Raw genomic sequence first — 18155 nt, forward strand, 5'->3', positions numbered from 1 at the left:
TTGTGTTTTTGAGCAGACTAATGAGTGAAATGAGTGTACTCTTTAAAAATTATATCAGTATCGCCAAATATCTGTTATTAGCCACAACAGCAAGACAAATGTGGGATATCAGTATCGGAACATCCCTAATTTTATTTATTTTTATTTTTTTTACTCTGACAATATACAGAGCTCAGTCCACAACACAGCTCCCCTACTACAGCTTATGTGGCCTCATATATCAGTGAATGCGTCATCAGGGGAACTAGAACTCCTTGAACATTTGTTGAACCATACATTCACCTCTTTTCCTTTTTTCTCTCTCACTGTTTTCTTCTTTTTCTCCAGAGCTGATATGTGTTTGTATTTGCAACAAGTGCCCAGCAGGAATGTAGAGCAGCTTGTATCAACAGAGACATACTTACAAACTACCTGAGAATTAATACTGTCCAATAGGGTTGCTAAAATCAGTTAGTAATCAATACTAAAACTAGTATCGAAACTAGATACTCATTTGAGCAAGTATCAATATAAAAAAAAGTCACATTCACAGGACATGAACCTTGAACCTTTTCTGAAAAGCTTTAGAATGATCTTGAGCTGTATGAGAACAAGTAGACTAGTCTTATACTTAGTCCACACTAGTATACACCCATGGACCACTACAGAAGCTACCTGGACAACTGAGGAATTACACAGATATAAGACCACATCGTAATATAAAACAAAATACTATGATATAATGTTTAAAATCACATTTGATGCGTTATCAATCATTGCATCAACCAATATTGCTATAAAGATACTTTTGCGATATATTGTTCAACCCTAATTAGCACCACCATTTTACCATCTTTGAACCTCCCAGCCTGCCCCTCCACCACTAGACTACAGGTACTTGTTTATGGTTAGCCTCTTGTTTACTGTCTGCGGGTGTCTGGCTCGATCTCCTAACAAGGCCTGGGAAAGACTTAAGGACACTAGGCTATTGGCTACGTGGCTATTGTTTGGACAAAGGGGGGGACCTCTGTTTAGAAGATCCAGACCTAGCAGCACCTGTCCCAGATAGGGTTGCAGCCAGGCAGATCAACCATCCTAGCACAGATTGGATAGAGTCAGTGAGTGACTTTTTTTTATCTCTGTTCGTCCTTGTGATTTATGATGGAGGAGACAGAGGATTTTCAGAGCTTAGCATTTTTCACATTTGAATGAGACAAGTCACAGAAACAATGTGTCTCCATTTGTGACCTTACTTCAGCATTAAACACCTCATAGGAATGTCCAGAGCTTTCATACAGTGAGTTCCAGAGATTAGTCTGTGGCTATTTTTGATTTAAGAACTTTAAGAACAAACATTGCAGTTCTTTCTGTTGTTTCTAGTTATTTTACAATATCTATTGATATCATGACAATAACATTTCTCCATGGATGCACCGATACAATACTGATATCAGATATTGGCAGTGATATTGAACATTTTGATGGATCTGGTATCAGTTCCTAGATATTGATTCAGACAATAACCCATTTTCGTATATATAAATCAGTATTATAAGACAATTTACTGGGCAATGTTGGCTCAAAACACCTCATAATATTTGCCAAAACTGTTCTGTAGTTAGTTAGTAAATAACTGTTAAAAACACATTTGGATTTTTTTTAACAAGCATCATATGTTTAAAGGAAGTATATTATATTTTTCAGTCTCTGTCCAAGTAACGGTTGATATGGGTATCAACAAATACTTAAAGCCAAAGTATTGATATTGGTATCGGAACAGTATAAGCTGGATTGGTGCATGCCTAGAAAAAGCTTGATACCAAATAAAAAATGTCATGCCACATGAGCAAATTGATTGATTTATCTTAGAAATATGTGGAAGTAGAACTTATTTATGCATTTATTTTAATTAGAAATGTTAAAATAAGCAAACACTTTTCAGTTTTACAAAATAGGAACACTTGCAAAACTGAAATAACTTGTGGGCTACGATGTATTTTGAGATGTATACCCCTGACCCATTTCTGGTTTCTTCCTCTCCTATTGGGAATCCCTGACCAGTGCGACCTGTTCTGTTCACACCTCCTATTTAAATGTTTTCATCTACATCTGTTATCTCTTTTACCTTTTACAAGCAAATACAATGTGCTTTCTGAGTGACTGTTTCTGTTAAAGGCACCATACCTGATTTTTACTGTCTTAAAACATGGAAAACTGAGCTAATTAATTTTAAACTGTTGGAAGTGGTCCATAATTATTTCTCACTTTCAACCTCTGAAGGTTGTGAAAAGTGTTGCCTAAACACTTTTCACAACCTTCAGAGACCAGAACGAAGTTTACCATCACGGTAATACTAATAACAACTAGCATGCTAATGTGCACGTTCTGATTATCGGGCAATACTACTCTTTATAACTAGATAATTAGATGGTACACAGTGGACTTGTTTTGACCTCACAAAACACATTTTGCTCAAATGCATTGGGAAAAAAACAGGTACAAGCCTGGTTTCCACTGTCTTGATTGAAAGTTTAATCACAGACACATTGAAATGGCATTTAGAATAATGTTAATTCTTGAAGGCTATATTTTTCAGAAATAATGGTACGATTTGCAGTTGTAAAAATCTCCTATCTCAAGGGAACATTTAACATTTCAGTCTTCCCTCAAATGTCAATGCTTCTATATGTGCTTCTGCTCACATTCATCATATTTGTCACAATGGGTTTATCCTCCATAAATGTTCAGCACTACTACAGTTACATACCAGCGTTTTACTCTTTTACTCCATTGTTTACTTGGCAGTTGATGTGTGAAGCTCTCAGCCAATTATAACTCACTATACGAAATACCTTGGATTATGTGGATTATACTTTTACTAAGATAAATAGTTGCCATAGTAGAATGGGTGCTACTTTAAAATACCTTTCGCTCAGAGCAGTTCTCAAACTGTGGTCAGGGTGCTACTGACGGTACACAGGCGTTGTCAGCTGATAAGATGTTGGGGATGTTTTTAAATCTCAGAAGAGTTTAAGATAAAATCTACATTATGTGGTACAATAGAAAATGTGTAGTACTTGGCGTACTATAATACCATAATTAACCCATTCATTCCCAATTTTTTCTCAAAGATGAAATTATTAAATTAACTGTAGTACTTTGGCATGATCAAGTTACATAATGACCACCAACATGTTTATAATGCTACAATCAGACCAAAATAAAGTGGAGTCATTGCATTTGTCATTATTAGAGAGCCTTAAGATGATGTGGACCAAAAATCATTGTCCTGGGTTAAATTTAAAACACAAAATCTACTGTTATTCGAGAGAATTCTGGGCGTCATCTTCTCAAGGTAACCTTCTCTGGTCATGTGACAATTTACAGTAAACATGTGATATTGCACACATTTCAGCCTGACTTTTTATCTTTTCAGAAAATACAGAAAATACATTGACAACATACACAGTAAGAAATTTAGAGGTTCAAAAGTACACAATTTTTTTGATGGCCACCATCTAATTTGCTTAAAAATACCTTGAAAAACATACATTCTTGCTGTAACAGATCTGGCCTGTATTTTGAATTTGTGGTGTCACCTATCACCATGGATATACATTTAATCTCATAAAAGTTATGCAGTTTGCAGATAAAATTGTAATGAAACTCAAGAGAAGTCTCAAAATAATAAAGTAGACAGTTTAATTTACATGGCCAAGGGAACAATGTGTTCAGTCAGAGATACAAAGATAAAAATGGGAGCTGTTATATATTTTATACAGCAGAGCAAGGAAAGCAACTTACAAACCAGTATATGTTTTTTGGCTATTTTTGCTGCTTATCTATATACTATTATATGCTGCGCTATGCTGCTAATCTATATGTTGTCAGTAATCTGTTTATTTTTTCTACCTTTTAGGTGTTTTTCTAACTGTTAGTGTGAAACAGTGGTCCCTCTTCCTTTTAATACAAAGGTAAACCTCCCTGAGGCAGTTGCTCATGTGCCCTGTGTCAGAGCTGCTCAGGCCTGTCCCATGTGTCCACACAGGCCACTTAAACACTGCTGTTATCAGAGGAGCAGAGGTCTCACTCAGGACAGTCAAGTCTTAGGAACCTGTAATACTAGGACTTAAACTCAATATATTAAAATAAAAAAAAATAAATCTGAATTTATGTCTTTTTTTTTCCAAAACCCTGTAAATATACCACTACTATTTTGTCATCTTCGTAACTGACAAAAACACCAATCATTGAAAAAAAAACGAGTAGTGGCTTGACTCACACTTAGGTCACAAAGGCGAGCATTCAAACAGCTCTCAGCTCAAATTTTGGACTTGTCATTCAAAAAGTGGGGTTGTTGATGAAAACATACCTCTTTAAAGCTTGCACATCCCCCAGCCTCTTCAGCACCTGGAGTACACTCTGTAGCCGACTCCCACTTTTGAAATAACTGTCATGTTTTCCTGGAAGGAGAATGAGCCAAGAAAAAGACATGAGTCAGTGAGAAAGCTGTAAATCTATTCAAAACAAATGCCGCTGTAATGTTGTGCGCTTTTGTGTGTACCTTTGTGTGTACTTCTTGCATAATAAACAACCACAAATGAGATGTTGTTGTGAAAAACTTTGCTATGCAGTCTCCATAGATTTGATGCTGCAAGATTCATGTGTTCCTAGTTCCAGCTATTGTTTTTATAACTCAAAGTATTGGTTGACTGTGGTTGCACATTCAGCCAAAAAAGTAGTAGCCTACCAAAACAACACCAAGGCATTAAAGATGTTGGTAGATTTGTGTGTGTCCTTGGCCCAGGCATTTTGAAACAATAGCTGTTTTTTTTCCTGTATGCCAATATAAAACAAATATTGCTATGGTACATTGCAGTATTCTACCACCAAGTCTGTAAAAAAGAAAAACAAGCAAAAATAGGAACAATAGGAACAATGCTTTGCTCTATGAAGATTGTTTTTGCCTGGAAATGTTCCCTAATATGGCATTAAATGTTACTATCTCCATTGACGCCAACAGTATATGTTACAGGTCAGATCTGTGGTGAGGTGACCCTGCTCACAATAAGAATGTATATTTTTACAGGTATTTTTTAAGCAGTGACAACACCTATAATTGACTAAATGCATAATACATTTAATACCATACTGTGGAATATTACAGGCAAAGCAATGACATCTCCATGAATACAAGTAGGCGACATATTTTCAACCAGAAAAATTTTAGAGTTGTCAAAAGTAGCAAACTAGTATCAAAACTGTGTACTCATTTGAGCAGGTATCGATACTAAAAAGTCATATTCACAGGTGAGAAATGAAGTTCTCCTGAATCTGATTGCTGTATCAGAACAAGTATCACATAGACTAGTATACGCTCATGGACCACTATGGAACTACCTGGACGACTGAGGCGTTACATAGATGACTTAGTATCAAAAAATGGAGTTTGAAATTTTAGTATTATGACTCATAGCCTTTCTAGCGAGGGAAAGATTTCACTTGTCTGAGACGTGAGGTTGTAGGCCTCTATCTCTTTCCCCCTCACTGTAAAGAAACACAGGGCTGCTAGCTCTGTGTAGTTTTAGCAGGGGGTCTTCCTTGAAACAATACAGCGCTGCTCTGTTATCTCTAAACAACAGCATGGCCCCCGTGATCAGCAGTCAATTTCCATGGGCTCCTTTTGATGCCATTGTTGTGACAGGAGCAGTTGTCAGTGGTGATTTGAACCAGGGCTGTAAACTAAGCGCAATTGAAATCGCAATTTGAATGGGCGCAATTAGCAAGTCGCAAAGGCTACAATTTAGTAGCACAAAATCACAAGCACAATTTCCCCACAAACAACCAAATATTCTGCCTTATTCTGCACAAAAACTGCTAAATGTGATTTTTATATTAGTTTGTCAGTTAATATTTCATTCTTTTTGTCAGTTCCCCTGGACACTTTTAAAATGTGAACTTTGAGCTGAATAATGTTATTAAAAGGCCCAAATTACACTATTTTCTGATCTGTTATAATTTTTCCTCAGACAAAAACATACCTGAAGTTGTGTTTTGTTTCATTCACACTTGTTTAACACACAAACCCTGCAAGTTTAGGCTCACTTCTTCTCTCAAACAAAAAAACACGCTGTTCTACCTAGCGATGTCACGTGGTGATACGGGATAATTTTGAGCTTTGGAGATCTAGACAGACTAATGATAAAAGTTTACTCAAACATTTGTGAATGAAAGAAAACGCAACTCCAGATGTTTTTGATAAGGCAACAACTTTATAACATGGCTTAAATCTAATATAGGACCTTTAACACATAAATTGCAAATCTAATCGCGATCACAATACTTGTCAGAAAAATTACAATCAGATATTTTACACAAATCGTTCAGCCCTGATTTGAATGTTGGCAACAATTAAGAGATATTGTTTCTTTTGTCTGTTTAGAACTCTACAAACATGTTCTGAAATGCATGAGATTCTTGTATTAGTTTAACAATTCATTTTTCTGTCTTCCATCAAGTGTTATATTTCTGGATGGGTTCAAACTGTGGTAAATGTTAGACACTTTGTAAGATAGCTTTGCGGTATTAAATCTGTGTTTAATACGGAAAGAATGGGATTTATGAGTAAATGAATGGACAATGTTGTGTGTTGGTAAAGTAACGTATTTCTCTTTTGTCATAATTACACAAATAAGCAGTTATTGATATTGTATGCAGTGGATCAGGGCAGCATTTATAATTTCTTCAGCAATAAATTGTATAAACTATTTCATAATTTTGGAAGTGTTACTGTGATGTATCTTCTTGACTAAAATTAGCCATATTTGGAATTTGTTATATTTTTTCTTTACATTACAAGATTCTGCTGAGCACAAAACATGCACTATTGTAACCTTGTCTTGATTTTCTCCAATTAATTCAGGTTACGTCTGCTGTGGCCTTACTAGTGATTCGTTCAGGGCATTTGTTTGTCGTTGTTGCCATAGCGCTGATTTTCTTCGACCCCCATTTTGTTTCCCCTCACGTCTTTTCAAGAACAGATTTGCTTAATTAACATACTTCCTTTTAACGCAAATGAGCAACTGTCATCTTCATTACAGATAGGCATAACATTTCTGTCCATTCTCAGGTGTTGAAGTCATTATGCATCCTTTGTCATATGGTGATAGCACGTCTCACTCAAGTCTTTGATAAATGAGGCTTCAAAGTGGGACATCATAGTTACTGCAGCACATTTTCTTAAGTAACTTAGTCATTTCTTCTAATTTTAGAGGAGACTATTCAACCCACAGCACTTGCAATGACCACAGCTTAAGGCCCTGTACCTTTCACATGTATTTGAGAAAAAATTATCCAGCCCCAGTACAGATGTATTGTATAAGCAGCTCTTAAGGTCCGCAGTATCTGCATCTAATTAGAATGCATTTTATTATCCGATAATTAGGAAGTCCGCGTTGGCGTTCCAGTTGTTGTTAACTCCATAAACCCATTGCAATGAATAATTCAAATGCTCGAAATTCATAAGGAATAACTTTGGACCACAAACCGTTTAAAAGTAGTTCTGTTTTTCCCGTTGTTAAGACAGTGAAAATCAGGTACAGCGCCTTTTAAGAAGGGCTGAACTGGGAGTGTCACTTCAAAGTGTGTTTGTGTGTGTGGAGGGGTCAAGACCCTTTTGCCCCGGGACAGCTGAGCAGGTGAGGCCAGCCCAAGCTTCACAGGGGATTAGTTGTTTTCCTGTCATCCCGAGGGGGTTTAAAGCAGAAAATGCTCACTTATTTGGAATTTTTCGTAAGATTTTCGAGCACTATCCTTTTGTCTACATGTGTGAAAACCTCTTCTGGAAGTCAGGGTGTAATAGTAGAAGTCTGGCACATAAACATATTTGCCTGTCTGGGAAAGTTCAAAATGTTAAGCTTAATTCAATCCATTTACTGCCTGACGTTGATTAGCTAAATGAAAAAATAAAATAAAAAGTGGTGGACTGAGGTATTGCAGACTTTCTTTGAGAGCACTGTGAATGCTTTCTCTCAGAATGTTACTTTTAGCTTCAGACTAATCTTTAACTTTGACTTATATAATATGTTATATCTTATTTATATAAAAAAAACAGTTTTTCAAGGAAGGAATACTGGCCTTATTTTTGTGGGGATTCAAAATGAAGCAGATTTAAACCTTGTATATTTTATTAGTGTCATACAAGAGAATACAAGCTACCAAACTAAGAAATTAAACACAATTGAAGTTGCATTTTATATTTGCACACAGGCCTGTTAGATGTTTTAATGATGCACTATGTAACTTTTCTGCCACCTTGGATAATGTTTCTTTGTAAGGAATCTTCCAGAGCTTGGCTTTAAATGCTCAACTCTCCACAGATCTGGCATGTAGCTTTGTCTGGTAATGTCCCTCCCTTTTTTCATGGAGATAGAAAAGTTTAATGCCATATTGTGGAAAATTTCAGGCAAAGCACTAAAATCTTACCTTTTAAAATTAACTACGATATCTTATACACAAAACACTAACAAGACTGTAAACTATTCTGGATCATAATTTCAAGCTAAAAACCCCACACTGTAGCTTTATATTAAACCGTCCATGTTAAACGAGCCTCAAGTGAAAAGCTTCAGGCGGGGGCTCATTTTCACTCCCCTTGTAATTCCTTTTAATGTCGCAATAAATCCCGAGCGACCCCTCCCCTCCAGTTAGTGCGGTCTTGGCCTTGATGAAAAGCAGATGACTTTGAGTTTTCCAGTCCGGGTCCTGCTCACCTATTGTCCTTCTTTGCCCACTCGCAACACTGATAGGAGGCAGAGTCACTGTTTTCCTCCCTTGTGATTATAGAGGGGTATACCGTGTCCTTGGTTTAATTGTTGCTTTGTTTTTGTCAGATATAGCTCTCTGAAAAGGCCTTTGAATTACTGTAACGTGTTGATACCAAGTGTTTTTGTTCATATACAGTGGGACAGTGTTACAGTTTTAGTCTTGCGATGAACATGAGATAGGGCCGCACAATATATCGCCATTATCAAATCGCAAATGCTACAAAATGTCCTCTGGAAAATACAAAATATCCTGTCTTTGTGTAGACAGATTTTGTACCTGTAGATACAAAAATTTCAAACTCGATTTTCGATACTAAGGAATAGACTCGATACTGATTCCAATACCACAGTGATGTCTCTTTATTTAGACACTAGAATGCCATTTTTAACATTAAATCATAGTACTTTTTTATAGTGCCATGTGGCCTTTCTGTGTAATCCCTCAGATGTCCCAATGGTCCATGAGCATATAGTAGTCTATGGTCTTATACTTGCTCTGATTGAGTTAACTTGTGGTGACGCAGCCTAGTAACTTTCTATAGTGCGCTCTTAAATCTCAAAGGCTGCAGTTATTTCAGTATACATATATTGCAAATCTAATCCAAATGGAAATACTTAAAAAAAAAAAAATCGTACAGCCCTACTCACGATCTACTAAAAGCTAAATATTTTTGTTTTTGCTACATAATTGTGTACATGGTGTTTTAATAGCATTATCTACTGTCATTTTTGGTCAACTTCAGTGCAAACTAGGTAAATTTACAGCTTTCTGGTCAAAAACATCTAAATCTAAATTGTGCTGCCTTCAATATTAAATATAATAATTTCCAGTATTGATTTCCAGTGGGTGACATCACACAGGCAAGGCAAGTTTATGTATATTGCACAATTCATACACAAAGTAATTCAAAGTGCTTTATAGAATAAATACATTAAAATCACAATACAAACAAATCAAAACATAAATAATCATCATGAAATTATCATTAAAAGGGAAGAGTGGAGAATAAAAACCTTTCAGTCATATGCACAGCTAAACAAAACTGTTCTGAGCCTGGATTTAAACATATATAGAGTCTGTCTGACATCTTCAGGAAGACTGTTCCAGGTTTTAGCTGCATAAAACTGAAACACTTATTCCCCATGTTTAGTCCTGACTCTGGGCACCAGCAGGAGGCCGGTCCGTAAGGATAAGTCCCTCCAAGTCTGATTCAGACAGTATACCTTTGATTTTTTCTATGCTTTTTAGATGTTAAAAGCTGCAGATGCTATTGATTTGGTGTGGCTGTTAAAGTTCAAGTCTGACTCCATTTTTACCCCTAGATTTCTAGCCTGATTTCAAGAGTTTAGAGAGTCTGGAGGGTTCAGCTGTCACTCTCTTTATTTTTCTGTGGGTCAAAGACTATGATTTCAGTCTGGGTTTAGCTGGAAAAAGTTGTTTCGTATCCACACATTGGTCTGATGGATGCAGTGGCAGAGTGAATCCAATGGTCCATATTCACCTGCTGCCAGTGAGACACAGTATCATCTGCATAGTTATGATAGGACAGATTATTGATGCGTATTAACTGGCCGGCAGCATGTACAGATTGAACAACAGGGGTCTGACCCCTGGGGCACACCACATGTCAAGGTCACATAATCTGAGACATAGGGCTTCCAGTGGGTGACATCACACAAGAGGCGCCCTGTTTGCAGCCAGATGTTTCTGATTACAAACACCTGGCTGCAGGGGCGGATTTTGACGTGTGAGTACCTGATAGACCATCACATTGTTCCTCATATATCCAAATCCCGCCCCTTCTGCCCACTCTTTTTTTTAATCCTTTAGGCACTGCCCAGTTTAGCAGTTCTTGAAATGTGTGGGTGGAATTTAGATGTTTAGTCCCACTTTAAGATGCACCCAACCCTAGTGTCGCCCATGTCTGTCCCAATTTTGATTTGGGTGTGCAAGTTTGAACACTAGGCGGGTGTTGGCTGAAGTGTCTTGGTCAAGTTTTGAACTTGGATTCACCCTTCCATTTATATGACCAGTTTACCACATGAGCCACTGTTGCCCCAGTGTGGCGTCTGTAATTTGACAGATTGTGAAACATTATAAATCCTGTCATCTCTTTGGTCTTGTTTGGTTCAGCGGACATTGTTTTCATAGCAGGGCAGTTGACACTTTGGGATATGGTTAACAAAATGAGAGAAGAGGAGTGTTTTGAATGTGTTTGGAGCATTCCTGTCTTCCACAAATCTTCTGAAACCACATGGAAAAATGTAACCTCTCCAGTTTGTTTATCACAGGAGGAAAAGTTTGTATAAGAATCTGTAAAGAGTAAGCATGAAATGTCACCACTGGCTGTCTCTATTTTAGGATAACTTTGTAAATCGACTTTCTTTAAAGAAAGAGCCTATATTACACAAGAGTTGTGTTTTTTTCACACCAATCCTGCATATTTAGGCTGAAATCTTCTCTCAAACTGGAAACACTCCTTGTGATGTCATTAAGTGGTAATACAGGAAGTGCTCCTCTGTGTTTTTAAATTCCATACACTTTCACTAGAATCATTTGCCAAACTTTGAAGCAATATCTATTATTTGAGCCTAGTTGAAATTTCACTCCTCTATGCACTAGAAGATATTAAAGACATTTCTGTGGCAATCTCAACTGAACAAAGGGTAAAAATAAAATATGTTAAAATATGTTACATGCCGATACTTTCTGCCGATACTAGGGAAGAGACTGAAAATGTAATTAATTCCCTTAAAATGCAAACAAGATAAGGTAAAATATATCCAAATGTATTTTGTATTACAGAACAACGTTGTAAAAATACAAGTTTAATATTATGAGATGTTTTGGGCCAACATTGGTAAGTAAATCATCTTATTACACCAATTTATAGACTAAAAGGGGATCTGTGTATATCTATTAATGACTTCACAAGGTGGAACGGAGCATGTTGAGCTTTGGGAATGTAGACACATTAATAATGCAGGATTACTTTAACATGTGTGAATGAAACAAAACACAACTTTGGGTATGTTTTTGCTGAGGTAAGGACACTCTCAACATGGTTAAAAGAGTGAATTTTGCATAATAAAGGACCTTTAAGGTAATTATAGAAAGTTTAATGCATCAACTTACATATACTGTGTATTGTATGAACTAAAGAAATGTAGAAATTGGCAAAAAATCAAGCCCCATAGGATTTAAGATTTAAACCATTTTTGAATCAGTGTTTAGCAACCATAATACAACATCTAACTCAGTGGTTCTTAACTTTGTTGGAGGTACTGAACCCCACCAGTTTCATATGCACATTCACCGAACCCTTCTTTATTGAAAAATAAAATAAGATTTTTTTCAAATTCATAAACATAAGTAAAACATATGTATGTTTTACTGGTGCACAAAATGAATTGTGCATTAACATCACTGTGCTCAAAGAATAAAACCAATACAATGCATGAACTCACAACAAATTACATACATACCTTTTCACAAAGACATGACCTTTTTTAATACTACCACACTGAAATGATTTTAATTTGTAACTTTATGTATTTAAATAATGAACTTATTGTATTTATGCTATTTATTATTTTTAACATTTTAACACACACCCTAACTCCAATTGTGCTCTCACGTAAATTCAAACGGCATGTCAAAGCAGAGGCATGGGGCTCTTTAAATATGTTACTGTCATTACGGTAATGTGCTTCCATGGTCTCTCGAAGATGTCCAATCAGAGCGCAGTTGTCGCCGGGATCCTCCCAGTCAATGCCGAGGCATCACTCTGACCACTCACTCTGGCCGTGTCTCATGCTGTGTCTCAATTCAATAATGTGCCTTGACGTCCGCCGAACCCCGGAGACTGTCTCACCGAACCCCTAGGGTTCGATTGAACTCAGGTTAAGAACCACTGATCTAACTATTGCTCAATTGTTACTAGTTCATGTTACTAGACCACTATTTATGTTGTAACATTAGTGGTATTTTTGTTATGATATATTTATTTATTAATTTAAATTACTTTATAATAAAGAAATACTAAAAGGTAAATCAGAATTCTCTTTACAAAAAACCCAAACAAACTAAAAACTAAAAACATCTCATATTTGCTCATAGATGTATTCCACAATTTGCTAACAGTAGCACTAACGTTACTATTTTGGGTCACACAACAGTACTGAAACATATGGACGTTTCTGAATCTATCAGTTATATTGGGTGTGTTGAAAGACGGACCACAAAGCCAAATCTGTCTTTGCAGATACAAAGATCATCTATTGAAGAGGAAGTTGCATCACTGCGTCACCACTTCTTCCTGCCCTATCTGCTTACTCCAAGCTCCTACTTTTATTGTTGTTTTGTTTTTTGACAGATAAGGTTTTCTAAAAAGGGCTTGAAATACTTTTATCTTGAAGGAGATCAACTGTTTTTTGTTCACTGCAATGCCCTGTTAGGTGCTCACAACGGAACCCACATGCTAATCAATGCTAAAACAAATAACAAAACTAAATATTCTTTTAAACTAGTCATTGTGATATTTTGCAGTATCAATACTTGACAAAATTTGAGCTTTCCTGAACGGTTTTAGTGTCATTTTGAGCTTTATTAGAACACATAGAGACCTTATGGTAACATAAAGAAAATACTATTATTGTTGAAAATTACATTCCATTACTAAAAAAGTAGCATTTTTTATCTTCATTTTATCGTAATTGGTATCAAATATTGACTCAGTTCCGTGGTATTGAAATTGAGTTTGAAATTTTAGTACTTTGACAACACTACTAGAACCTAGATACTCAGTTGAACAAGTATCAATACTGAAAGAAATTGGACTACATTTGACTTTTTGAATAGCCTTAGAATTGTCTTGAACTATTACAGAACTAATTTAAGACCATGTGGTAATGCTATTTTAGTATCAAAATCTGTGTTGAATATTGAACATTAAGCCTTTTTCTTAGTATCAAAATTGATACTAAATTGATACTATAAATTTATGTTACCATGTGGCCTTATATCTAATCCCTTAATTGTCCATGTAGTTTTCATAGTGGTCTATGGGTGTATACTAATCTCTGTGGTCATATGGAGCTCAAGGTTCGTTTCTGTCCTGTGAATGTGACTTTTTTAGTATCGATACTTGCTCAAATGAGTATCTAGTTTAGTATTGACTAGTGTCTCATTTGCGATACTTTTGACAACCCTAATGTGTAATGTGGGAAATATTGTAATACACAGATCATCTATTGAACAGGAAGTTGCATCACCGCGTTCTTCCTGCTCCTATTAGCTGACTCCTTTCACCGGCTCCGAACCACAACCGCCACTTTCTATGTACTGTCTGCTCCACCCTGAGATGATTCACATCAGACACTAGAATTTGATAATTCAGAAATGACAAAGCTTTAATAAAGCTAGAGTACTCTGGAAAAGTGGGAGGCATTATGAGACTACACAACTGAATTCTGAAAGTTATGATAAATAGATGTGAGACTGTGAAATCTGTGGACTAAATTTTAATTGACATTTACTTGAGTAGCTTTTTAAAGAAATTGTTCCTTTCAGAGTACTTTTCTAGCTTATTTTTACTTATACTTGAATTTTTGTTTTTTTTTATTGAAGTACTCATCAGGTCTTACTTGAGTAAAATTTTTTGTTACTCTTTAGTTATTCCTGAGTAGCAGTTTTCCCAAATACGTTTTAGTCTTAATTGAGTACTAGTTTTTCAAATTTTTTTTTAACTCTCACTTGAGTAATTTTTTAAACCACTACTTTGTACTTCTACTTGAGTAATGTTACTTTGGAGTAACATTACTCTTACTTGAGTAAAATTCTTGACTACTCTACCCACCTCTGAAAATGTATCAATATGAGAAAAAAAAAATCTTGATGTTGTATTATCACCAAAAAAGCAACTACCATATTTTCCGGACTATAAGTTGCACTTTTTTCATAGTTTGGCCAGAGTGTGACTTATACTCAGATGCGACTTATATGTAAATTATTAAAATATATCATTTCACGTCTTCGTTATTGTCACACTGACAACTGCGCGACGGCACTCTAGGCTTGTGTACCAGTATGACAGCCACGTGGAAGTGGCGCTTCGTCTACTTCTGAAGTTGACGGAGTTCAGAAGCTACACCGAGGATGAAGAATTCAATGGATTTAGTGATTCAGAGTGAGATCGAGAGGAAACTTGTTAGTGTGACATATATATGTTTTTTTTCTTCATTATTATGCATTTTTTTGCTGGTGCGACTTGTACTCTGTAGTGACGTATCGTCCGGAAAACACGATATATCAAAATACACATTTAAATGGAGCCAAGTACTCCAAAAGTTGTATGGAATAAAATTATTCAAATATGGATTGCCTGTGGTAGTCTTAGTGTCCAAATATTTGTAGCATTGTAACTCAAGGTTAAGGTTACATTTTCTATTTGCAATACATTGTGTTGTGTTGTGTTAAACTGCAATTCACCTTTGTGCCAGTTAAAAATAGGACACTTTTGGTATAGTGACGCACACTCATATGATTTCCTTGTATCTTTCTTGTTAGATAGATAAAGGAAGTAATGCCATGAAATCCTCAGTCATATTCTCCCTTCCAAAAAGTTTGGTTGACCTTTTTCAGATTAAAGAAAGTACTTTTGTGGAACAGTTCAGATTTAAAAGAGGTTTACTTTTAAACATGATCAAAGGGAAAGGAGTCTTTGCTAATTTCGTGTCACTATTGAGGCCATATGTTTCTATATGTATTGCATACCATGGCTATAGAAAGTTGAGGTAAGATACATTGAACCAACCATTGTTAGCAAAACCATGAAGTAGGATTATGCATTAACCAGTTGTTTACAATATTACATGCTCCCAGTATGTTAGACTACGACTAAGGCTGTTTGCTGTCTGCTGTGCTTCAAAAATCTTTTATTCTTTCTTCTTCATCAAATAATCTTAACATCCCTATCGAAGAGGGTTTTGGTTTTGTTTTTTTATGAATTTGTGAAACTAAATCTTTTTCCCCTCAGATCTCCATGACGACCTCCAGCGTGTGGTTCAGGAGCGTCTTTCCGAGTTGCTCCGAGTTCTGAAGGCTGTCATCGGGAAGCACCAGACCTTGAACTCTGTGGACATCCTCGGAGCGGCCGGCACTGTCATCGCCAAGGTCAAAGGTCAGTCTACAGAATACATCGCAAAACTGAAACACCTTTTTGATACTGTTGTACATTTCAACTGATCCAATCTGTTATATATTTGAATCAATCAAAGAATCAAACTATATTTATAAAACACTTTTCATACATAGCAAGTGACACAAATCGTTATTCAATTAAAATCATTTTGATCTCTAGAGCTGCTTATACATCATATCTACACTGGGGAAAGACAAAAAATCTGGTACAGGCACTTTAAAGTGGGCCTATTGTGCAAAATCGACTTTTTAGATCTTTTGACCATGTTATAGTTTTTTTTCCCTTCTCATTTACCCTCTCAAAATTGTATTTGGAGTGATTTTTGCATGTTTGTACTTCATTCTCTAATTTTATTTTCTTAATTGGTGATACATGTTGGATTCCACAGCACCGTATAGTCATTTTTGCACAAATGAAAAGAAATCCACTATCTGCTAACGTGGCCTACATCTATCCCTAGGAGGTGCTGACAACTTCATAGCTCTTTATTATGATGATGACTACTGTGACATCAGCTCCCGTTGGGCACGCAGTTTTCTAATGTTGAAGTCAGCTTCAAGCTTGTTTCTTTTATTAGGATGTTTTAGATCAATATTTAGATTTAAAATGTCCAAAAATATCCAAAATGTCCAATTATAAGGATCCACCAGTGCCATAGATCACAGCTACATAATCACGGCCACATTTTCATTTTAGGCTCTGTACGATAAGAAAGAACTGTACAGTCTTACAATAGTAGCAATATTTAGTTTCTTGGGATATATTAACAAACACAACAAAGTAGAGTTTCATATTGCCATACCGTCTTCTAATTATACCGCGATAGAGGGTATTATTACATTCAAGTTAAATTTAGTTTTTTTCCTTACATAGCATGCGCACTGTGTGTAAAACAGATAAAATAATACTAATTTATTAAGAGACATGAATTTAGCTGATTTAAATGTAAAATAAATCATTAAAACCAACCAATAAGCCTGGTATCTCTCTCTTCTCCACTTGCATGCACGTCTGCTCCTGTCTACTGCCACTTCGCTCTGCTTATTTTCTATTTTACTATTTTAAATTTCAAATCACAAGTAAATTGAATGTGAAATTGTGACAGTAAAGACCATTGTAGGTTTTATTGTTAAACTTAATCCATGTGTCTTGACACGTTTTTTTAACAGGAAGGTGATCCGTCATGCTTTTTCAGTACCCTGGTATATGATCTTATCATCATATACAATTATCGCCAGCTCTACAACAAAAACTTTTGTAGCATTTGTAGAACAAGCATTTGTAGAACAAGAATTACAAGTCTGCCTGTGTCTAACCCAGATGTTGCCTATTTATCTTGGCACTAAATCCGGCTATTACTTCTGAACCTGTGTGAGAACCAACCTCCAGCTATATTTTATTGATCCAAGTAGGAAATTCTTCTCACGGCGTATTCCCAATTGCATTCTTACCCGGCATGGCTACATACAGAAATTGAAATATATAGTGATGTAATGGTAAAGAGCCTTGACCTGAATCCCGACTTGAACGAAAGAAACTGGACATAAATGCAGAAAAGAGGTGGACGTAAAAATAGTTGACTGCTTCACAATAAATGGTTTGCAGCCACCGGATGTTGAGAAAATATATGAATAGCTTTGGGCAGAACATTGTTATACAATGTAAATTAAAAACAGTAATGTATAGAGATAGGACAAGATCAAATTACCACAAGATTGTGCGTACATGACAAAAATTATATTGTGGAATTTTCCCCCCATGTTTGCATTTGGTTTGGGAAAAACGGTGTAAAAAAAGGGGTATTCTGCAAAATCAATTTTGGAAAAAAACATGCCTGAAGAGATTTTGGATGTCATTCATGCATATTTGATTAATTTATCGATCTTTCTTGAGCCTTATTCAAACCCTCCTTATGTTTAGCAGCATGATTCTATCCAAAGGTTGATACAAAAACAATACGCTACAACTTCACAACTTGATATGACGTGCAGTAGTTTCATTAGTGGAAAGTACACCATTTGTAATGTGAGAGTGCTCTGAAAGGGAGTGACTGAAACCTGAAAACTGAATCGTTTTCAGCAAATATAGCATTGTCAAAACAATAAAAGGTAACACGGTGATCTAAATATGTTATATGTGTAACATTTTG

General features: G+C 35.9%; 1 protein-coding gene across 1 annotated transcript in view; it reads left to right on the top strand.

Moving 5' to 3' along the window:
- LOC117384874 (rho GTPase-activating protein 29-like) overlaps positions 1–18155 on the top strand; it is a 66931-nt gene that overhangs the window by 18796 nt on the left and 29980 nt on the right. Inside the window, exon 3 of the mRNA XM_033982032.2 lies at positions 15842–15985. Within this exon, the coding sequence (XP_033837923.1) occupies positions 15842–15985 (144 nt within the window). The remainder of the gene's footprint in view (positions 1–15841; positions 15986–18155) is intronic.

The sequence above is a fragment of the Periophthalmus magnuspinnatus genome, chromosome 17, assembly GCF_009829125.3.
Source record: "Periophthalmus magnuspinnatus isolate fPerMag1 chromosome 17, fPerMag1.2.pri, whole genome shotgun sequence".
Taxonomy (NCBI): Eukaryota; Metazoa; Chordata; class Actinopteri; order Gobiiformes; family Gobiidae; genus Periophthalmus; species Periophthalmus magnuspinnatus.